Source organism: Solea solea, chromosome 11 (genome assembly GCF_958295425.1).
Source record: "Solea solea chromosome 11, fSolSol10.1, whole genome shotgun sequence".
Lineage (NCBI taxonomy): Eukaryota > Metazoa > Chordata > Actinopteri > Pleuronectiformes > Soleidae > Solea > Solea solea.
The window spans coordinates 9,656,301-9,674,952 of NC_081144.1; the positions used below are offsets into that span (position 1 = coordinate 9,656,301).

The 18,652-nt window shown below is 40.3% G+C and overlaps 2 protein-coding genes and 1 long non-coding RNA gene across 4 annotated transcripts in view; 1 reads left to right on the top strand and 2 right to left on the bottom strand.

Moving 5' to 3' along the window:
* Positions 1-10,993, bottom strand: part of pkig (protein kinase (cAMP-dependent, catalytic) inhibitor gamma) — a 23,081-nt gene extending 12,088 nt beyond the window's left edge. Inside the window, exon 1 of the mRNA XM_058643437.1 lies at positions 10,726-10,993. The gene's annotated coding sequence lies outside the window, so the exon portion shown is untranslated. The remainder of the gene's footprint in view (positions 1-10,725) is intronic.
* Positions 10,763-15,213, top strand: LOC131468814 (uncharacterized). 2 transcript variants are annotated; one of them, XR_009241742.1, is made up of 5 exons: positions 10,763-10,903; positions 12,170-12,287; positions 12,388-12,464; positions 12,991-13,043; positions 15,081-15,213. It is a non-coding gene; the product is annotated as an uncharacterized LOC131468814 (long non-coding RNA). The 2 variants fall into 2 exon arrangements; XR_009241743.1 differs by lacking the exon at positions 12,991-13,043 and having other exon boundaries at positions 15,081-15,174.
* On the bottom strand, positions 13,599-18,549 carry ttpal (tocopherol (alpha) transfer protein-like). Its single transcript, XM_058643436.1, has 6 exons — positions 18,363-18,549; positions 17,402-17,628; positions 16,400-16,643; positions 16,018-16,211; positions 15,673-15,783; positions 13,599-15,278 (listed from the first exon to the last, which is right to left on the bottom strand). The coding sequence occupies exons 2-6, from the start codon at positions 17,609-17,611 to the stop codon at positions 15,000-15,002; spliced, it is 1,038 nt and encodes a 345-aa protein (XP_058499419.1). The 5' UTR covers positions 17,612-17,628; positions 18,363-18,549; the 3' UTR covers positions 13,599-14,999.
* Positions 18,550-18,652: the final 103 nt, after the last annotated feature.

The following is an 18,652-nucleotide window of genomic DNA, read 5'->3' on the forward strand; positions in this document are numbered from 1 at the left end:
AACTCATTTTGCACTACATCCTTTCTCATTTTATTAAAAACTAAAAATGATTACTAGAAAGTGTATTAGCAACAATTACTATCAATCAATGTTATTTTTTTAGTAGCAAATGTGGCAGATACTCTTATTTTAGCCGGTTTGGTTTGTTCTGAATTAAAAAAATCAAGTTAATTCAAGGCTGTACTATCCCATGTCCTTGCACAGCATCAAGCTCGGCTGTCTATTGTGCAGCAACACGCAGTGATGTGCCGTAGATAGCTGCTGCACTACTGTCCATTCTATGCATTCTAATTCTACTGCAAGGTTGCCCAGTTCTATTTCCGTCCACACATTTAACAACACGAGACCTCAGCAGGAAGCAGGTGGTTTGTTTGCCTGTGTTGTTTATGCCCCATCTTTTCCCAGACTATGTGCACACACACACACACACAAGACCCTGAAGAGAAGAACAAAGTGAGGGCATAGGGTAAATGAGGGGGTGAGGAGGGTATGGAGAAAGATGAAAGAATGGAAAGCAGATGACGAAAGGTCAAATAAAGAAAAAGAGTGGGACTGACAGAAGGAAAAAGAGACAGCGAATGAGAACTGAGTGGAAGGAATGCATGTATATTTACAGTGTTTGCTATATAAGGAAATAACCCTCACAGGCTCCACTGTTTTCATTACTTTTTAGAGAACTTAAGAAACAACCCCTTTGGTATCGCTGCAGAACTGAGCCAACACTTTATAACAGGAAAGATATGATCTGGTTGCAGGCTTCGTCTCTCTGCACCACCTGTTAGAAGCAATTCACACCCAATTTTCTCATCCTCTCTCTAATAAATAACACACAACAGAAACTGGATTCAGCAAACTCACTTCTCACAACTAGGAACCCGATTACGCCAACCACCATGCTCTTTAATACCGCAAAGAAAACAACCCACTCCTCTCACCTGTGCTGATGGCCTCATTGTGGCTACAGTTTGCCAAGAGATTCCACTTACAGTAGATGCATCGTCAACACTTTTCATCCTCATATCTGGGAGGATGTGGGTGTCAAGTGATTCAATTTGCTGAGTTGACTGGGATTAGAAGGCACATATGTAACCTGCCCCACAAGCTACAAAAAAAAAAGCAGAGCCAGTTGTTGCACTATCCTCCAGACCAAGATGAAGGAACAGTCATTCATGTTAAGGGTACAGAACGCTAAATTGCAGGTCAACAAACCTACTGTGAACCAATTATTGGAATCATTTAAAACAAATTTAAAGCCAAGTGATATCTTCTAGAGTCAAAGTAAAAGTGCTTGGCTCTTTCAGTGAACGTGAACCTATTGAATGACAAATACAACAGCAACAGCTGTAGCTTGCAGTCTAACAAGACGACTTCACTTCATCTCCTTTCCTCAGACTCGTATAACTCAGCCATGTGTGCTGCATTATTGCCAAGAGCCTGTTTGATATTACTTGAAAGTGTGACCCCTGTGACTTTTCTTGTAAAAGGATGTATCAATCAATCAATCAGTCCGTCAACATGACAGGCTTATACACATTTCAAGTACAGTTTAAAGATTCTCATTCTAAACAGTCCTAGTAGCTGTGGACGAGAGAAGCACCGTCTGTTGTGATCCATTTTCTTCCATTTATGGGCAGAAGACATGCCAGACTCTTCAATTTTGTTTTCATTCTCTGTGTTATAGCGAGGTCTTGTGCTTGTGTTTTTGGCATTACTCAGCGGGACATCTTTTGTACCCTTGGTGATTTATAAAATGACATCTTGCTTTTGGGATAACCGCTAAATTCAGCGCGAGAGAGCCTTTACAGTCAACGTTGTAGTGGGAAGTGTTGGGACTTTTCAGCAAAATGTAACCCAATAGCAGCAAAGCAGGAAAACGCTCTCCGAAATGTCATGTAATCTACTCCAGGGACAATGAAATAAAACCTATAATTAAAAGGTCTTCATGTGATTTTATTGTGTGGTTTTGAAAAATAACAGTGACTTGTGAAACCATGGTTTTTGCTCAATAATCAAAAATCTATAATCATTGTATCCCAACTTGGGAGTGGGAAAAGTGTGTGTGCTGCCCCTTGTACCACCTGAAGCCACCCTCTGGTTCTTCTAATGCACTAGGTGTTTATCTTGTTTTGGATGAAGACCAGACAAAGCAGTTTGTGTGCCTTTTCCGACTTAATCTCTAGTACCTGTGAGCAGACTCTATCAACACAAGTTATTGTTCAATGAAACCTTTTACAGAAAAACTGTAAAATATTCCAAAGCAAAGTGAATCTCATAATTCCCTTGATGGATCAAATCAAAGCATCAGGCAGACAACAAGCCACAGGTTCCCTGTCAGGCAAAGAAGGTCACATTGTGCCGTTTGCCCTTAAGCATATTTCAGTCTCATCACTTTTAGAGTTAATTGATTTTAGCACTTTATTCGCATCACATGGAATTTGAAATGGGCCACTCCATCTAAAACAATAAAAGCTTGCTCTCATTAGATGAGGATAAAGCTTCCTGGCGGGGGGATTCTCATCAAATCATCTCTCGCTGACCTGCTGAGCCAAAAAGAGGGACATGTCTATTTTAATTCTACCACTTCACAAAGATGAGGTCCTCACATTTACATAATAGGGCGTGATTAGAAATCCTCTCGCCAAATGCATTCATCAGTGTTTATTTATCAGGTGGAGAGGGGAATACATTAGGAAACCGATTTTAGACTTCTAAAACCGGTAACAGTAAGACAAGAAGTGACTAATGAATATGTACCAGACATACACTGCACAGGTTTGCAACCAATCACAGCCTTCACAAAAAAAAAATCACTTTTTCTGTTCTTTATTAATTCCGGTAGGGAATATTCCTCTCTGCATTTAACCCATCCTCTACTAGCTTTAGGAGCAGTGAGCAGCCACAGGGGAGCAATAGGGTCAGGTACCTTGCTCTGAGGTTCCCTAGCCTTTACCCTGTTAGGATTCGAACCGGCGACCCTCCAGATACAAGCCCCGTTCCCTTTCCACTTTGTCATGGGCTTGCCAAACGGAAATGGAATAAAATCAATCATCAAGCACCCAAGCCCTCTAGTGAGGCACACTATGTCCCTATGGGCATAACAATTTAGTAATGTGATCGCTTTCTGTAAACCAAAGCAGTGGACAGTTTGTATCCACTATAATTACTGTATATTTCAATGGTGACCCAGTTTCACAGCAGAAGAAAAAAGGTCCAAGGAAACATTTCCCAGGACTATTCAGACTATACAGACTTATTCTGCAGAATAACAGTTTTGTCTGCCGTCTGTATTCTCAGTATGTGGCCAACACCTGTACGTTTGCCCATATATGGTCAACAGCACTGCTTACAGCTCAGTTCTTACATTCTGCCCACCACCTGACCACTGAGACGAATAGGTTTATTTCACGCCCTGCTCTTCCTTTGGTCTGTCCCAGATTGTTCCTCCATTCATGAATCATTTTTGAAGTTTAACTGCTTCTTTAAGATGAGAGCTGTTCCACTGGGGAAAAGGATTGCCATTCAATTCCCTTAACATGACAGTAATCCATGCTTTTTTCATAATAACATATAAAACATTTTGAAAATAATGTGTTAGGGAGTCGGTCGTTGGTGTAAGTTTTAGCTCATTGTTAAGATGATCACCTAATAGTGCAATTTACAGAAGCAACGGGAAAATGATGCTTTCAAAACCCACTATGCGCCTCACGCTTCACCAATGTACAGACACATGTAAGCCGTTTCCAGGGATCACTTATGTAATGTGTGGCTATTTGGACATTATCGCACATACTGTATGTTAAATGCAGGAGGTTTTCTGAATAAGACGCTTTCACAACAACACAGGAATCCCCAGAGGATCCAGGCAAGGGCTGGCACTTGTATTGAGCGTGCAGGAAGCAGGACTTTGCCAGTTAATTTGCCGTCAATTCTGATTCTCAACATTCTCACACGAGCTCACTCCGACATGTGTACTACTGTAGGGATCTGGCAAAAGAATCTCCAGAGCAACTTCTGTGTACATGTATTTTGACACATATAACCACTCTGCACAACCTCCAGATTTAGGGAGTATCCAGTGAACAATGAGGAGTGTTCACTGGTATCAGATAGAATTCCCTCAGCGGATGATACAGACAAAAGACAACAAACAGAGAGAAGGTTTTTTCTATAAATGAATGAATACAACTTTAAATGAATGATTTAGTCCCATAGGGGCATGGACGTGAAAACGATTGTCAACAGCTCCACGTTCATCATATCAACTAGGAGGTGTCACAATCTCGATTGAAAATCAAATACTGATCAAAAACAACATCACGCTTCTCTGAAATCACCGGTGTGGACAAGAAAACCACTATGTGATGTGCGTGTAGCAAAGTACAGAACATCACATCTCTGCATGCATCACAAGGACGAAGACTTAAGTACAAAAACAACTCCGTTAACACAAGCAAGGCTTCTGTCCTCATTTAGACCGAAACGTCCTCAAAATTCTACTTGTGCTAAAGCGATAACTAGCGCTGTCAGGCATGTGATTTTATTCTAAACCCTGGATTTAAGCATTTAATAAGCAGACTGGAACCACGCTATGAAATGCCAAGCAGGTCAGATTTTACTACAGAAGGTGTTTCCTTCCATGTTGGAGGTCAGTGCAGATTTACTAGACCTTCAGAGCAACACAGAGCTTCATGAATCTCTATGACTTCACTTTTTCTTTTAAAGTTAGTTTCCAATTGACTGGTTATTGTTACATTCAAATTTCACAATAATTTCACAAAAAGGCTTTAGTGTGGTACATTGCAAACAAATGATGGATATTTAATCACTCATGACACCATGTCGACAATCGAAATGGGAATTCAAATATTTAATGCGTTATCGTGACATAAAACCAATGATCCTAGACTAAACTAGACGTAGAATGTCAGAGCTATCTGCACTAAATGAGTTAACAACTCAATTCCATGGTCCCAAAGTGGCCAAATGTAAGTATTACCTCTATTGTCTTCTGTATATCTGGACTCCTCTATAATGCATTCCTTTAACCATATTTAGAGGTTCCACACACAGACAATGGTTTGCCATTTATTTTAAATTCCACACCTCTGTTTGCAGACAGACCTGTAACAAGACAGTTGAAAAACAAGTGCAATTTTGCCAAATCAAGGAGGTTTTCCAACAAAACCATGAACACATGATTATTATCCACAGCTGCGGCTATTTAGAGCTCAAGATTATGGCTTGTACGGGACAAGTGGAGGAAACGTCTTCTCCCCCCACTAGACAATCCATTTACTGCTTTTCTCTAAAGCCAATCCCAACTGACATTGGGGCGCGAGGCAGAATACACCCTTGACAGATCACTAGTGCACCATGGAGCAAACTTACAGAGACAAACAACCAATTAACATAAACTGGGGTGGATGTTTATGGATTGTGGGGAGAAGCAAATCTACACAGTTTAAACAAACTCTCACAGACACAGGGAGAACATACAATATCCACATAGAAAAGCCCCGTTGTATGTATATAATTAAATTTGTGAAATAACACCATGAAAACAATGCTTTGGTTTTGCCAACATATTGTACAATACCAAGATTACCGAGTGTTTTCATGTAATCACTAGCATCACTGCTTGTGTGTGTGGGTGGAGTGTATTATCTGGTTGTTACTAAATCATGAAATTTACCAGCGAGCGAGGAAACATGAATTCCATCCATCATCCCACATCTGACAGCCTCAAAATAAGATGAGATGCTTTTGTTCTAACACGCTTTGTGGAACGCCGTCATTCTGCTTCAGGGCCCACAGGTGTCGAAGGAAGATAATTTTGAGGTCGATGAATACATTTCAGAATTGATCCTGCCTTTTAAATCTGTGATTAACTTGTAAAATGTCTAGTGTACCTATTCAAAATAATGTGGGTGCTACAGAAAAGCCTACACGTTTTCAGATTTATATTGTGAAAGGGTCATGATGGCAATAGTCATCTTCAAAAATAGCTAGCTGAAATTCGTGTTAAAACACAATCAGCAAACCGAAACCTTTAATTTTATGAACACAACGTTTCACTAGGTAATTAAATAAAACTAGGAATTTTGATTCAGAAATTGTGCTGCACAGGTCAGCACTGTTTGGATGCTGTCAGCTGGTCTATCTGCATTCTGTCTTCACAGATTTATATTGTTTTATTTTTAAAAGAAGGAAAAATAAACAGCGCATTACAGCCCTGCTATTAATAGCACCTGCATCAGTATTTTATTAAACATGCATGATATCTCAATCATTACCATTAAATGTCAGCGAGGTAATCAGAGATTTAGATATAGATTTATCAGTGATCAGTGCAAAGGGTCTTACAAGATAACAAAATAACATGAAAAGAACATAATCACTCTGAAATAAATTGATTTTAAATGAACTATGTGTGTATTCCAAGCATATATGGAAAGCATCGATATTACAGATGATCAGATTTAACATGCCTTCAACATGAAGCTTAGAAACTTTGACGGCATGAGGACAAACGCTGGATTGTATAATCATCATGCAATTATTATGACCATGAGTTTCATGCAGCACCCTGTTCAAATCTAAGTATACTAGAAAGCCTTTCTGGTCTGTCACAAGAGATCTTGAGCACTCATTTCCTCCTCATAGGGAAGTCAGGGAAGTGAAAACGAGAGGAACTTAAGTCCTCTGCGCACAGAATGGCAAAGAACGTGGCTGGATGTCATCTCAGTTGAACCGACAAATCCCTTTCCACAAAATATGTAGAAGATGAACCCATGATTACACAGAGAGGAAGCAGAAATAGACATCGCACGACTGCGGACATGCACATGGTATGAAAATGCTGCTTCTCTGCTAATGTACAGTGTTGCCTCTGAAAACATGGAAGATCACTGGGCAGGCAAATTATTGCGTGGGCATGATTGCAACAAAGTCTAGAAGGCTCTTGAACCACTTCTGAGAATAGACTGCTATTTTTATAATGACTTGTCCTTACTGAAGAAAATCACAAAACCCCAACTGCTTCAGAATCCCATTCAAAAGACATTTCATTTTCATTTAACAATCATTTAACCTTCTATCTGAACGACAACAAAAAAAAGAAACCTGATGACCACTTTACATAAAAACAACCACAAAAGCCTAATTTCCACCGAGTGGCACTGAACAGTTTTCCCCCACAGGGTGTGTGGGGCCGGATATAAAACTACGTAGTTACTTACGCAGCTGTCTACGTAAATAGTGAGACACAGTCTACCATATAATATCTACAAAGACAAATAATGTAAAATGAATTTAATATAATATGGTAATGAATATGTAAACAAAGAGCAACAATATAGAGCATCCAGCTTACGGTGTTCGTTCTTCTTGGCATGTGGCCGTTTATCACAGGAAGTGAACAAGATCTTTTGAGAAAAGGCTTCAGGCTGCGCAGAAATACACACCAAAAATGCCAAAAACTGGTACAGTAACGGTTTTGGTCATTTTAACACTTTTTTCCCCCCAACATTTAACAATAGAAATACAAATAACTGCCTGATGTACTGAGCTGCATTGCTTGGTGGAAATGGGGCTAAAGTGAAGATACGGTAGCATGTACAGTACGTGATGCAGGCTCTCTGCGCGGGGATTTAAGGGTCTAAATGTTCTCAGGGTAATCATGTTTTTGTTGGCAGCTCTCAGCAGGAGCAGAGATGACTTCCATTTGCTGAAGGAGTTGAAGGAGAACAGTGTTGGTTAGAGTGTCTACGTCCATGCATGAGTGCAGATCATTGTAACTGTACTTCCATGGCCTAATTGTGACCTGATTACTCATGATCTAGCTGCGTTCAGAATAAGCAGTGACACAGAGAGGCCCTCAGAGTACAGCCCTTCTTAAGAGCCAGAACATGGGCACATGTCATCTTAATGGTTTCTTGTGTGAGCTCAATTTCGAGTCAGTGAAAATATGACTGTAACACAGAAGGGAAGGTTCTGCTGGGCTCTGTCAAGGGTCAACAGGGCATGTGTGGCTCTTTTTCTCAAAACTGGGTTATTATAGTTCTACAGCTGTCCATGTTGGGACCCTCCATCTTCTATCCCCACAGGGTTTTAATCTAATACAACAGACCATGTTTGGTTTGCTGGTACATGGAGGAATTGAGGCAAAACACAGCCACTCCAAATACAGATATATCTGACATCAGACTGTACAAGATATAATCTGGAATTCCTCAAGTGTGGTTTAATACCTGTACAACATTTTATTGTTTCCATTATTAGTAGTACTCCCTGTACACATTACATTATACTTTATTTTCTTTATTTAAATGCCTGCTTTTCACCCTGACTGTTTATTTGACAAAGTTTAGTTTATTGATGACCTGTTTATTTATTTTTATTTAAAATATTAAAGTGTACTGCAGTGCAGCCAGTGCCGACTGGAGAGACAGATTGCAAGTGTTGTTTAATAAATGTTTGATTTAAGCAATTTAGTGCATCATTTACCTAAAACTGACATCTTTTGTGAGATGGAGGGAAAAAAAAGATCTAACTAAATGAACAATTAAATCACTAAAACAAATGTGCATCATATGTTGCCGAAAAACCCGTACCAGTCAACCTTTAAGTATGTCATTAAAAGAGCAACTTCTCTATTGACCATGTGGGAATCATCTCTGTAACCAAAAACCAGATTACAACAGTAAGTGAGTTAGTAAGTGCTCGCCACATGTAAACGTCTATGTTGTGTCCTGTCATTATGGCAAATACATGTCATTGGTACATTAGTTGCTCCAAAGGCAGATGTCATTGGGGGTGGTTTGTTATACATTGACTAACACCCTATGTGCAGTCCTCAGAAACCGTTTTCCTCCGAAAAACATGTTACTAAAAACTGAGATTATTAGCGGAAATAATCTGCAATTATTTTAATGAGCACTGCAGTCACTTCACACGCAACAATGCAAGACAGGTCTCTGTAGTCCAAACTGTGAGTATTATAGAAGCTGGACTACAGCTCATCTCCATCTAATGTGATGCACCTCTAGGTTCAGTATAGTTGGTTGGGCACAAGAGTCGTACGGTAGCCATTTTGCCAAGACCGATCAAAAACAGACCAGATGTGGAATCATATAGTCGCCTGTTTTCCTTTCCAAAACAATTCATTTTAAATGTCACCACTGATGTGCAACAGTTTCTCTGAGTCGTAAAAAAAAAAAAAAAACAGCGCTGTGAGCAGACACTGGTCTCAGGAAAATGAAGAGACTGCTGCTGGTTAAACTGCAACATTGCAAAGCTGATTTATTTTAATGTAAACAAAAAGAGTTGAGTGTTTTTTATGTCTTAGGTACTGTGCAATGTGGTCAGAGATAGGACAGTTTTGGCTACACTCAGCTATTCGACAAGCAAATCACTCCAGGCAGGACAGAAGCCAGTGTTTATTTTCACCAGTGCTCATGCCCAGTAACTGGCACTTGACCACCAACACTCAGGCAAAGTGGGGGGGTCCCCTCCCTTCAACTGCTATACCCCCTCCACCAGCACCACCAGCAGCAGCAGCAGCAGCTCAGTGCCTTTCAGCAAGATGATTGTCCATCCAGATCAAACTGGACTGGCAAAAGCTCCTTGGACCCCTTCCTCACTCAGTAGCCAGGTTATTGCACAAAAAGCTGTCGTCACCACAGCCTTGTTGTCAAGTGCAGTGAGGAAAACGTAAGATGAAGTGTGGGAAGTGAGTATGGGCAGTGTTTGCTAAGTGTATTGACAGAGCAAATAAAAAAATGCACAGTTGATGAAGAAGAGGATGATTCAAATAGAAATGCATCATGTCAATACAACACATCCGCTCTGTCTGACAGAGATGGCTTTTGAACTCAGCATCCTACATTCCTGCACCTGTATGTCCCTTCATGACATTGCACAAACACTCACACACACTCTGTCCATATCCACTGTTTTGATTGGATTACTTCATGGTGCATTACAATATTTGATTCCTTATACTGTGAAGTATCTTATATAACATATGTATACCTATTCCTTGTACAGCTGAGTATGTTCTTATTATAAGTATATTTTTTATTCTTATATGCATTCCTATTTCTGGTACAGCTGTGGAGTTAGTATTGTATACCTTACTGTAATATTGCATTCCTTATTCTTTGTTTATTGTATTATTATTTTATGATACATGTTGGATTTCCCAGTTTTGAGAAAAATAGAATACTATCTATCTATCTGTCTATCTATCTATCTATCTGCTACAGTGAATGCAGCAGCAGCCTCTGTGTGGGATGGTCGTGCATGCCATTGTACACGCAGCGCGCGCGCGCACTCACACACACACACAGTCGACTAGCATAACGAATGCACTTGAATGCATCACACATTAAAGGGGGAGAACAAATAGACATTCCCATTATAATTACACATAAGGACAAAACTCATGAAAACGAGGACATTCATGTGTTAGACTGCGTGTGCGCATAGTGGACACAGGCTCTGTCTGCACAGATGTATTGTCTAACGTCAGTCGCTGTGTTCCCTGGTAATGTAATGCCTTAGTAGGGAGAGGAGGGGGAAAAAATCGTAGAAACCCTCGCTTCGTGACTCCGCAGCCTCTCCTGTGGACGCTTACTTCAATCTCTGCCTGTTTGCGCACGCATGTGTATCACGCTTAAGAGAGAAAATGCGCACACGTCGCCTGTAGCAAAGACCTCCACTCACCTTGGTCGGGTCGCCTCCTGTTATCCACTTGTTACAACGGAAATTTAACACCATGGATCCCAGTTAAGTTTCCTGGCGGGCGGACAAAAACGAGGCGCGCCGAACCGGGCCGAAACTGACGCAGACTGTGGTCCACAGAGCGGGGAGACAGACGAGGAAGTCCACGAGTTGTGGAGCGGTGAGTGTGGTTTTCTCTCAGCCCGGGTGTTTTCTCTGAGTACCGTCGGCAAACAATGAGGAAAGGTTGTGTCTTCAAACAGCTGTTTTCCAAAATGGAGTTGGCCCTGTGTGAGCCAATCACAGTGCGCCTGTGGAGGTTCCCACTCCTCCGTGGGCTGGAGCCAACCAGACACTGCACAGATTCTACATCTTTTCTAATTTATTTATTTGTCTTGGGATCGAATTATATCTTTAAAGTCATATCAGTTTTGTTTGGATGCTCATAAGACCACCAGAGACCAGAGTTTTTCTTTAGACGGAAATCCCCCCCAGATGTGTTTTAAGATGTTTAACCGTTTATGTGCACATAGATGCATCATTTTCATCATCATCACTTGTGTTATAGAAAACACTCAGATATATTCAGCTGTCCCTGTTAGTAATACAATAAATACAGAAAATAAAGTGTTCTTAGCTTGGACAATTCAGTGAGCCATTGCTGTAATAAAATGACATAAAATGTAGGGTCAACAATGATTAGAGCCTCTCAAAACAGAACACAGCATAATCCGTCCATTCATTGTCTCCCACTTTATCCTCCATATGACGGTTGTGGTGTCAATCCCAGCTGACAGAGTGAAGGGGGGGGGGGGGGGGGGCATCCTGGACAGGTCGCCAGACCATCACAGGGAAAACACATAGAGACAGACAACCATTCAATCCCAGACTCACACGCACAAGCTATTTAGAGTGTCCAATTAATCTCAGCATGTGTTTGTATATGTGGGAGGAAACCAGCAGACCTGGAAAAAAAAATCCCACACACAGACAGAACATGCAAACTCCACACAGAAAGGCCCCAGACCGGGACATGAATCAGCAGCAACCTTCTTGCTGTGAGGCAACACTGCTAACCACATGTACACTGTGTGGCCCCTTCTTCCTGCCAAGTCCGACTCCAGTCCGTGTGTACATGCAGGACTAATCGGACTATGAATCTAGCCTGACCCCACTGTGTCTTTTTGGAGTGTTTCTACCAGCTCTATTTCTGTATATTTTTTATAAACACATAGGCTTAACTCTTGGAAGTAGAAGTGTTGGTATATTGATTAAAGATAAATGTACTTCAGGAGCTGTAGACGTCCACATTATCTCCACAGCCACAGCAATATTGGAGGTTTAGATGGCAACATAAGCCCTTAGCCCTTTTGATGCCCATAGCAAGATTGCAATGTGTGGAATACAAATTCATTCATTCATCTTTTACCACTTTAACCTCTCACAGGGGGCACTGGTGCCAATCCCAGCTGACATTGGGTGAAAGGCGGGGTACATCCTGGACAGGTCGCCTGTCCGTCACAAGGCCATGAATTCAAATCACTTACTAAAGAAATGTTTCAAATGTATGGTAAAATACAGGGAAAACAGCATTTTTATCCTGTCAGTCAAAAAAACATACCTCTTTATTTAGCTGTTCTTTCTCTTTCTCTTTTCTCCCTGAAGGCTTCAGCCTTTGATCAAATGAATTATTCGATATAATCTGCCTGTTTCTGACATCTCTGCACACACCACAAGTGCAGGTAAGCTGAGCAAAATTCTTTCTTTCTTTCCAATGAGATAACAGCAACATAAATGAATGAATAAATAAATAAACAAAGTGTGCTTTCCGTCACATTACCATGTTCATGGATTTCCTTTGTTTGAGGTTTCATTCATGCTCCTTGATGAAATGACGAGATGCTAATATGAGGGGCACTTAAAGACATTGCCTTTGATTCCTACACTCTGCTTTAATTGATTCACCAACGGCCAATATTTGCAGATTAATCATAAATCAAAGTAATCATAATTTACAGCCTTCACAATGTAGCACTAGTGCAGTTAGTTTGCAGCCCCTACTCAGTATCTGTCGCAAGTGCATTTTCATAAAGTTTAGGTGCTCACATGAGGCAATAATGAACTGCTATGAACTCCATCACAGCTCACCACTGTCATGGAAACAGAAAACCAACTGTATCCAACAGTGTAGGCTGCACAAAGTTAAATTAGAGTCATACTCAATTGAGAGAAACAGAGGGAATTAATGAGTTTTGTGTTGCGTTCCAGGTGGCAGTGATCCTGTTTTCAAACCACATGGCAAACCTATTTTAAACTTGAAAGTAAGACACAGCTTTTCTGTTTCTGAAATGCATAGTTTTTCATTGACTTTAAGGATTAGTGACAGTATTTTGAATTCTTTTTTAATTCACACAGGGTCACCTGAGCTCCGGGCCAATGAAAAGTGTTGGGACAAAATATTAACATTGTGCATATGGTTGTCATATACTGCTCGACATAAATATCTCCCCTTGATTCTGATGAGGACTTGCAGTAATTGGAAATAATGGTCATATTGTTGTACTGATTTACATACAACTCATGATCGTTTTATAATGATAAAGCAGCACATATTTAAACTTTGCTCCACTTTCAGAAGAAACAACCTTGAAATATTAAATAAATCGAGGGATAAAGGGACTGCTTTGCACAATAGCACCGTTTTACTGAAGTGAATGCAGGACTGTTTTATACTGTGGTGTTACTACTTTAACTCAAGTGACAAACAAATCTGCTTTCTCTTTTTTGGGGAGCCATGAGCCCAGTTTGCTGTAATTATGTTGTAAAAAATACCAGAGTCATCGCCATCTTCTGCCAAAACACAAACAAGACACCAGTGGCCTGCGTTTTTACTTTATTATCTACTGTCAGCTACTAACGATAAATATCCTGCAATACAATTAAGCTTATTGTCTCACACACATGCTTAAAATAAAACTGTAAAAGACTGAACGTTATTAAAAGCTAGCTCCAGGCTACCACTTGAAAACAAACCCAACATTATTGCACATTTTTGTACATAGCCTGTTGTGAAATTTGGCAAACACATCTTTTTTCTACTTCCCATGTGATCCTCTGTAATTAGCAATAACCCTGTGTTTAGACTGTGTGACAAACAACAGATGGAAAATGTAAAAATTATAATAAAGGAAGAAAGAAAAAATACATGAGGCAGATTATCTGTTTTAACTGAAAATAATCCTCTCAGGAGATTTAAACTGGAGAAAATTAAACCGTCATCTTTAAAAAAAAAAAAAAAAGGCCCAAAATTGCTGTGTATGACACGAGATTAGCATGTGATGTATATGACATTATCCATTTCAACTAACTTACTAACAATCAAGTATATTTGCGCTTATAAAAACAAGACCTGATGGCAATAAACGTGATTACTTTTTTGGTAACAAAAATACATAATTTATGATACATCCCAAGGAGAATCCACGGATTACAGTGGTTTAAGGCAATACATGAGATTAGTCCCTCCACTGAAACTGTGACTAACAGATCACTATTGGCTGGCGTATGACTGATTTTTTTTATTCTTCCTCACTGGAAAATGTTACACAGTATGTTCACATTTTCCCAAGTCTGCCCAAAAACAGTCATGAAACTCTTTTTGGTCCCTGTACTTACTGGCTATAAAGCGACCGTTTCCTAACGTCCTCCCAGTGGAAGAGATCGATGACAACAAGTTTTTTAGTGCCTAATTCCCTCTTTATGTTTCTCCAGACAGTGTTTTTGTGCTGAGCTTAGGTGAACAGCTAATAACACAAATAGGGAACTTGCTACAACAAAGACAATAACATCAGCAGATGGCCACTTTATTTGGCTAACAACTGCTGAAGCGTCATATTAGGTTTAACTAAATAAAGTAGTAGACCTGTGGCTTTTGTCCCACATCTCTTACATTGGAAGCACATTTTAAAAGGCATTCAAATGGCCAGAATGATCAGGAGGAATCTTTCAATATGGGCAACTGACCATTTGTACTGGACATATTAGAAATTAATAGGGAACACAAATAATCTCGAAACATGCACCCGCTTATGTGAAAAGCCTCTCTGCCTGAGTCTGCAGCTGCCTTGGAATCAAGACTGAGTGTTGTGCTACATGAAATTAGAGAAGACAATCTGCCAATGTAGTGCTGCTTTGTTAGTAAAATAAATCTTACACAAATTCGGCAACGCGCCCTGTAAATAGTCTGAACACGTGTTTCTAATGAAACATGAAATGCCTCAGTAACAGTAGTAAAGTTGTGATCGCAGCCCCCTGAAGGTGTCATCGTCCTGCCCACTTGTCTGTTCTCCTTCAAACAGCATGGAGTCTGGGAGCAATACGCCCTCTAGTGGATCTGGCTGACAAAACTCCACAATGAACTCCTCTTCACAGTCCAGCAGCAGCCTGGACCATGCACTCATGTCTAGTTGGCCTGCAGTGCCACCATACTCCTCTGGCAGGACCATTGCTGGGATGTTCCTGTGCAGAGAGCGAAGGTCCGAGCCATGGAGGACATACTGTTCAAGAAGACAACAAAGATTTTATTATCTTAAGTGTTTGTAATCAATATTTAATTTGAATAGAAAATGTCACTCATACTGAGGATTACATGCTACTGATACTGTAGTTGCTGGTGAACACATTAGAGCACCAAGAAGCTAAAGAGATGGATGTCTGCATCAGAAGCAGGAGGACCACAAGCCAAACTCTAAATGTTAATATTGTGCTCTACCTGTTGTAACTATATTAAAGTATACATGTTTTCTGTATCAGCTTGAGCCTTCCACTTTCACAGATAAAAAAAAGGGCAATTTTGGAGCACACGCTTCAGATAAAAGTTACGTACACCATACATAAAAGGGCCTTTGTTTATAACAAATTATTCAAATAATATGCAAGGGCAACAGTTACCCTCTCTGCCATCTTCTCCTTTAGAAACGGCTTGATTATGGCAAATATGCCTTTGAAAATCCTGGGCTCGTTTATGATGTTAACGGCCTTGATTCTGATTGGAAACCCATCCTGTGAATAAGAAGAGAACCTGGGTTCAGCACAGAGACATCTGGTCTTTGTCAAATGTTTCATGCAATGTGTGTGCCAGTGTAAACATTAAACACTGCAGTCAAAACAAAACTCAACAGGCAGTGCACAAAGACTATAACAAGATAGAATAACATTTATATAACATCAAACTGATTTTTTGATGTTGTTTTTCTTTCAGATAATACACACAATCTCCTATGTTAGAGTGCTTACCTGGAGGATGCTCACAACTTTTTTGGCAAGGAATGGGCCTGGATTGGATGCTTGCGACATACCCACACCAGTGTAGTCTGCTAAAATGACTATGCCGTTCACCTGTGTCTCCTCTGGCTGGATTAGCTTCTCCAGGGTCAGATAAATGGCTCTTACATTGTCAACAAATGGATAATCATTTGGTTTCCATCTTCCTGTAAATAGAAAACTAAACTGAGTAATTGCAAATCATGACTAAAGCAAATAAAGGAACAATTATTCATGCATAGGTTTCAATAAACACACAGATTGTGAGCAATGTGAGTAAAGCCATTATAAAATGGTCAAGTCATTGCAACACTGCTGAATTCTTTTTTGGAGATTACATGCTGTAGATACAAACCTGGCCGGAGACAAAGGATGTATCGTCCGTTGGGGTCTGGCCGAGGCAGGACAGTGAGGAAGCCCAGGTCCAGGACGTGCTTTACTGTAGATGGCTTCAGGTCCTGGAACACCTCAGGCCAGGCTTTACGACCCGCATGATAATTGAGCAGCAGCTGCAGGGCACGGTCGTAGTCAAACTTCCTGGCCCGCAGGAAGCGCAGGAGGAAGGCATCGTCTAGCCTTGTCCGGAGATTAGGCTGTTCCTGTAGAGCCAGGTGGGGAAAAAGGAACTTGTTGAATAGGGTTAGGGTTAGGTGGTACACGTAATAAATCAAGTGCAGTAATAGGAAGTCTTCATTAAAAAGTCTAGTTAATATAACTAAAAGCATTAAATCCAGACCAATATAGAGGAAAATGCAATTCTTTACTTCAGCAAAAGTAACAATAAAGCCAATTAAAGTCCAGAATGATCTTACCGTCCATAAATTCTCATCTTTAATCTCTATCTATGATATAATAATCAATAATAACCATCTACAATAATATTAATGGCACATTTGGGACTAAATATAGAAAATGTGTTTTAGTGGGATAATATTATATGTCAATGTCTGCATTCCTGTGTCCCACCCACACAAATGTTGTCACTAATTTTGCCTGATGATTCTCAGAACTGCGTGGGTATGCTCAGGCTGAGTTTTCTCCTGTTAAATTAATTATTTTTCATACTATTATGATTGGCACCTTGAGTTTGGTTACATCATCACAAAACCCTGAACATCTTCGCGAGTCAAAGTAAACAAATTCTGACTAAAATTGTGAAATGCTCAAGTAAACGTTAATGTCATGTGCCCAACTAACTTTTAATGTACTTTGAAACTGTGCAGTATTTTAGTAAATAGCATATACCCATCACTGCCATTGGTGCTTTAAACGCTAGTCATAAACAGGTACAGTTTTCTTGAAAGCAGGATTGAGACTGTGTTTGTATGAATGTAAATATAAGAGCCCAAAACAGAACCTTCAATATCATGTCTCTGAGAGCTTGAACATCCCGGAGACGCCATTCTGGTTTCTCCTGGAGCTCCTCTCGGGCTTTGGCCACCAGTTCAGGGGTCAGGTTGCAAGAGTAGATGGGAGGAGGAGGTCCAGGGAACCAGCTGTGTGCTGCAGCTACTGATGGGTCCACTGGAGGAGACCTAAGATCGATGGACTCATGCTGATCAGCCATGGACTGACTGTGAAGAGCTGTTCAGAGAAAAACACACAAGAAGTGTGAAATGTACACTTAGAGTGACAATACTAGATCTTAGATAAAAGCAATAATATAGTACCCACCAACATTTTTTTCAGCTCTAGAGTACTGATTGGAATATATGTGCATATACACTGAAATGATGGCATGATGACATTGCCATGTTTATCCCATCATCTGACCAAAAATCACAAAACTACTTAAGTAAATGTACCTCAACAGTAAAACTGCAAGTATTGGATTGTTTTTAATTATTAATAACAATTAATCGATGTAATATGTTTGGTAATAAGTAGATGAGTTGTTTTGTCCAAACAACGTCAGAAAGATTGTGGAAAATGTGCACTATTCAGAATTATTATAGCACATTTGTTATCACATTTAAGAAGCTGAAAATCCATTAAAAACACACTCCAATTAATGGGTTATCGAACATTGTTTGGGGGTATTTAATTCAGATAAAGCGTTGCTGCAGCTCTACTAGAAATCTACTGTCTTGATTACATTTCACTACAACAAGGCTTGTATCCATAAATACTATTTTAACTGAACTGGTTCTGTATTGAAGGTAAAACGTCCCTGACGCCTGGGAAGAGTTAAATTTCCGCCTGTAAAACCACAAAAATGAACACGTCTCTGTTCGCGTTCACTCAGCAGCAGTGACTCACGGTCTGATCCAACAACTACTGCGACAAAAATAAGGTCAGAATAAAGACTGAATACCAACCCGGCAATGCGCTTAACGTTAACGGTTAACCCTCTACGACATACGCGGGCGTCTCGTGAGAGCGTCCATGTGGAGATGCTTCAAAACCGTTCCAAAAAGAGATAAACGGAGACGCGGCAAGAAGAAATCCAAAGCGACATTAACAAAAATCTCCACCGTACTGTCACGAAAATCGTTTTCCGGGTTCAGAAAAGGCGCTCTCTCATTGGGCCATTTGGAACACGTGACACACAGAGACACACTCGCGCGCACTGTGTACGTCAAGCTGTACGTCGTCGGATGTTGACAGC

Coding starts and splice junctions, on each gene's coding strand:
- ttpal (XM_058643436.1), bottom strand. CDS start 17,611: ATGGCTGATCAGCATGAGTCCATCGATCTTAGGTCTCCTCCAGTGGAC. Junction 16,644..17,401: donor TCAGAGACATGATATTGAAG/GTTCTGTTTTGG, acceptor CTGGCTCTACAG/GAACAGCCTAATCTCCGGAC. Junction 16,212..16,399: donor CATCCTTTGTCTCCGGCCAG/GTTTGTATCTAC, acceptor TTCTATTTACAG/GAAGATGGAAACCAAATGAT.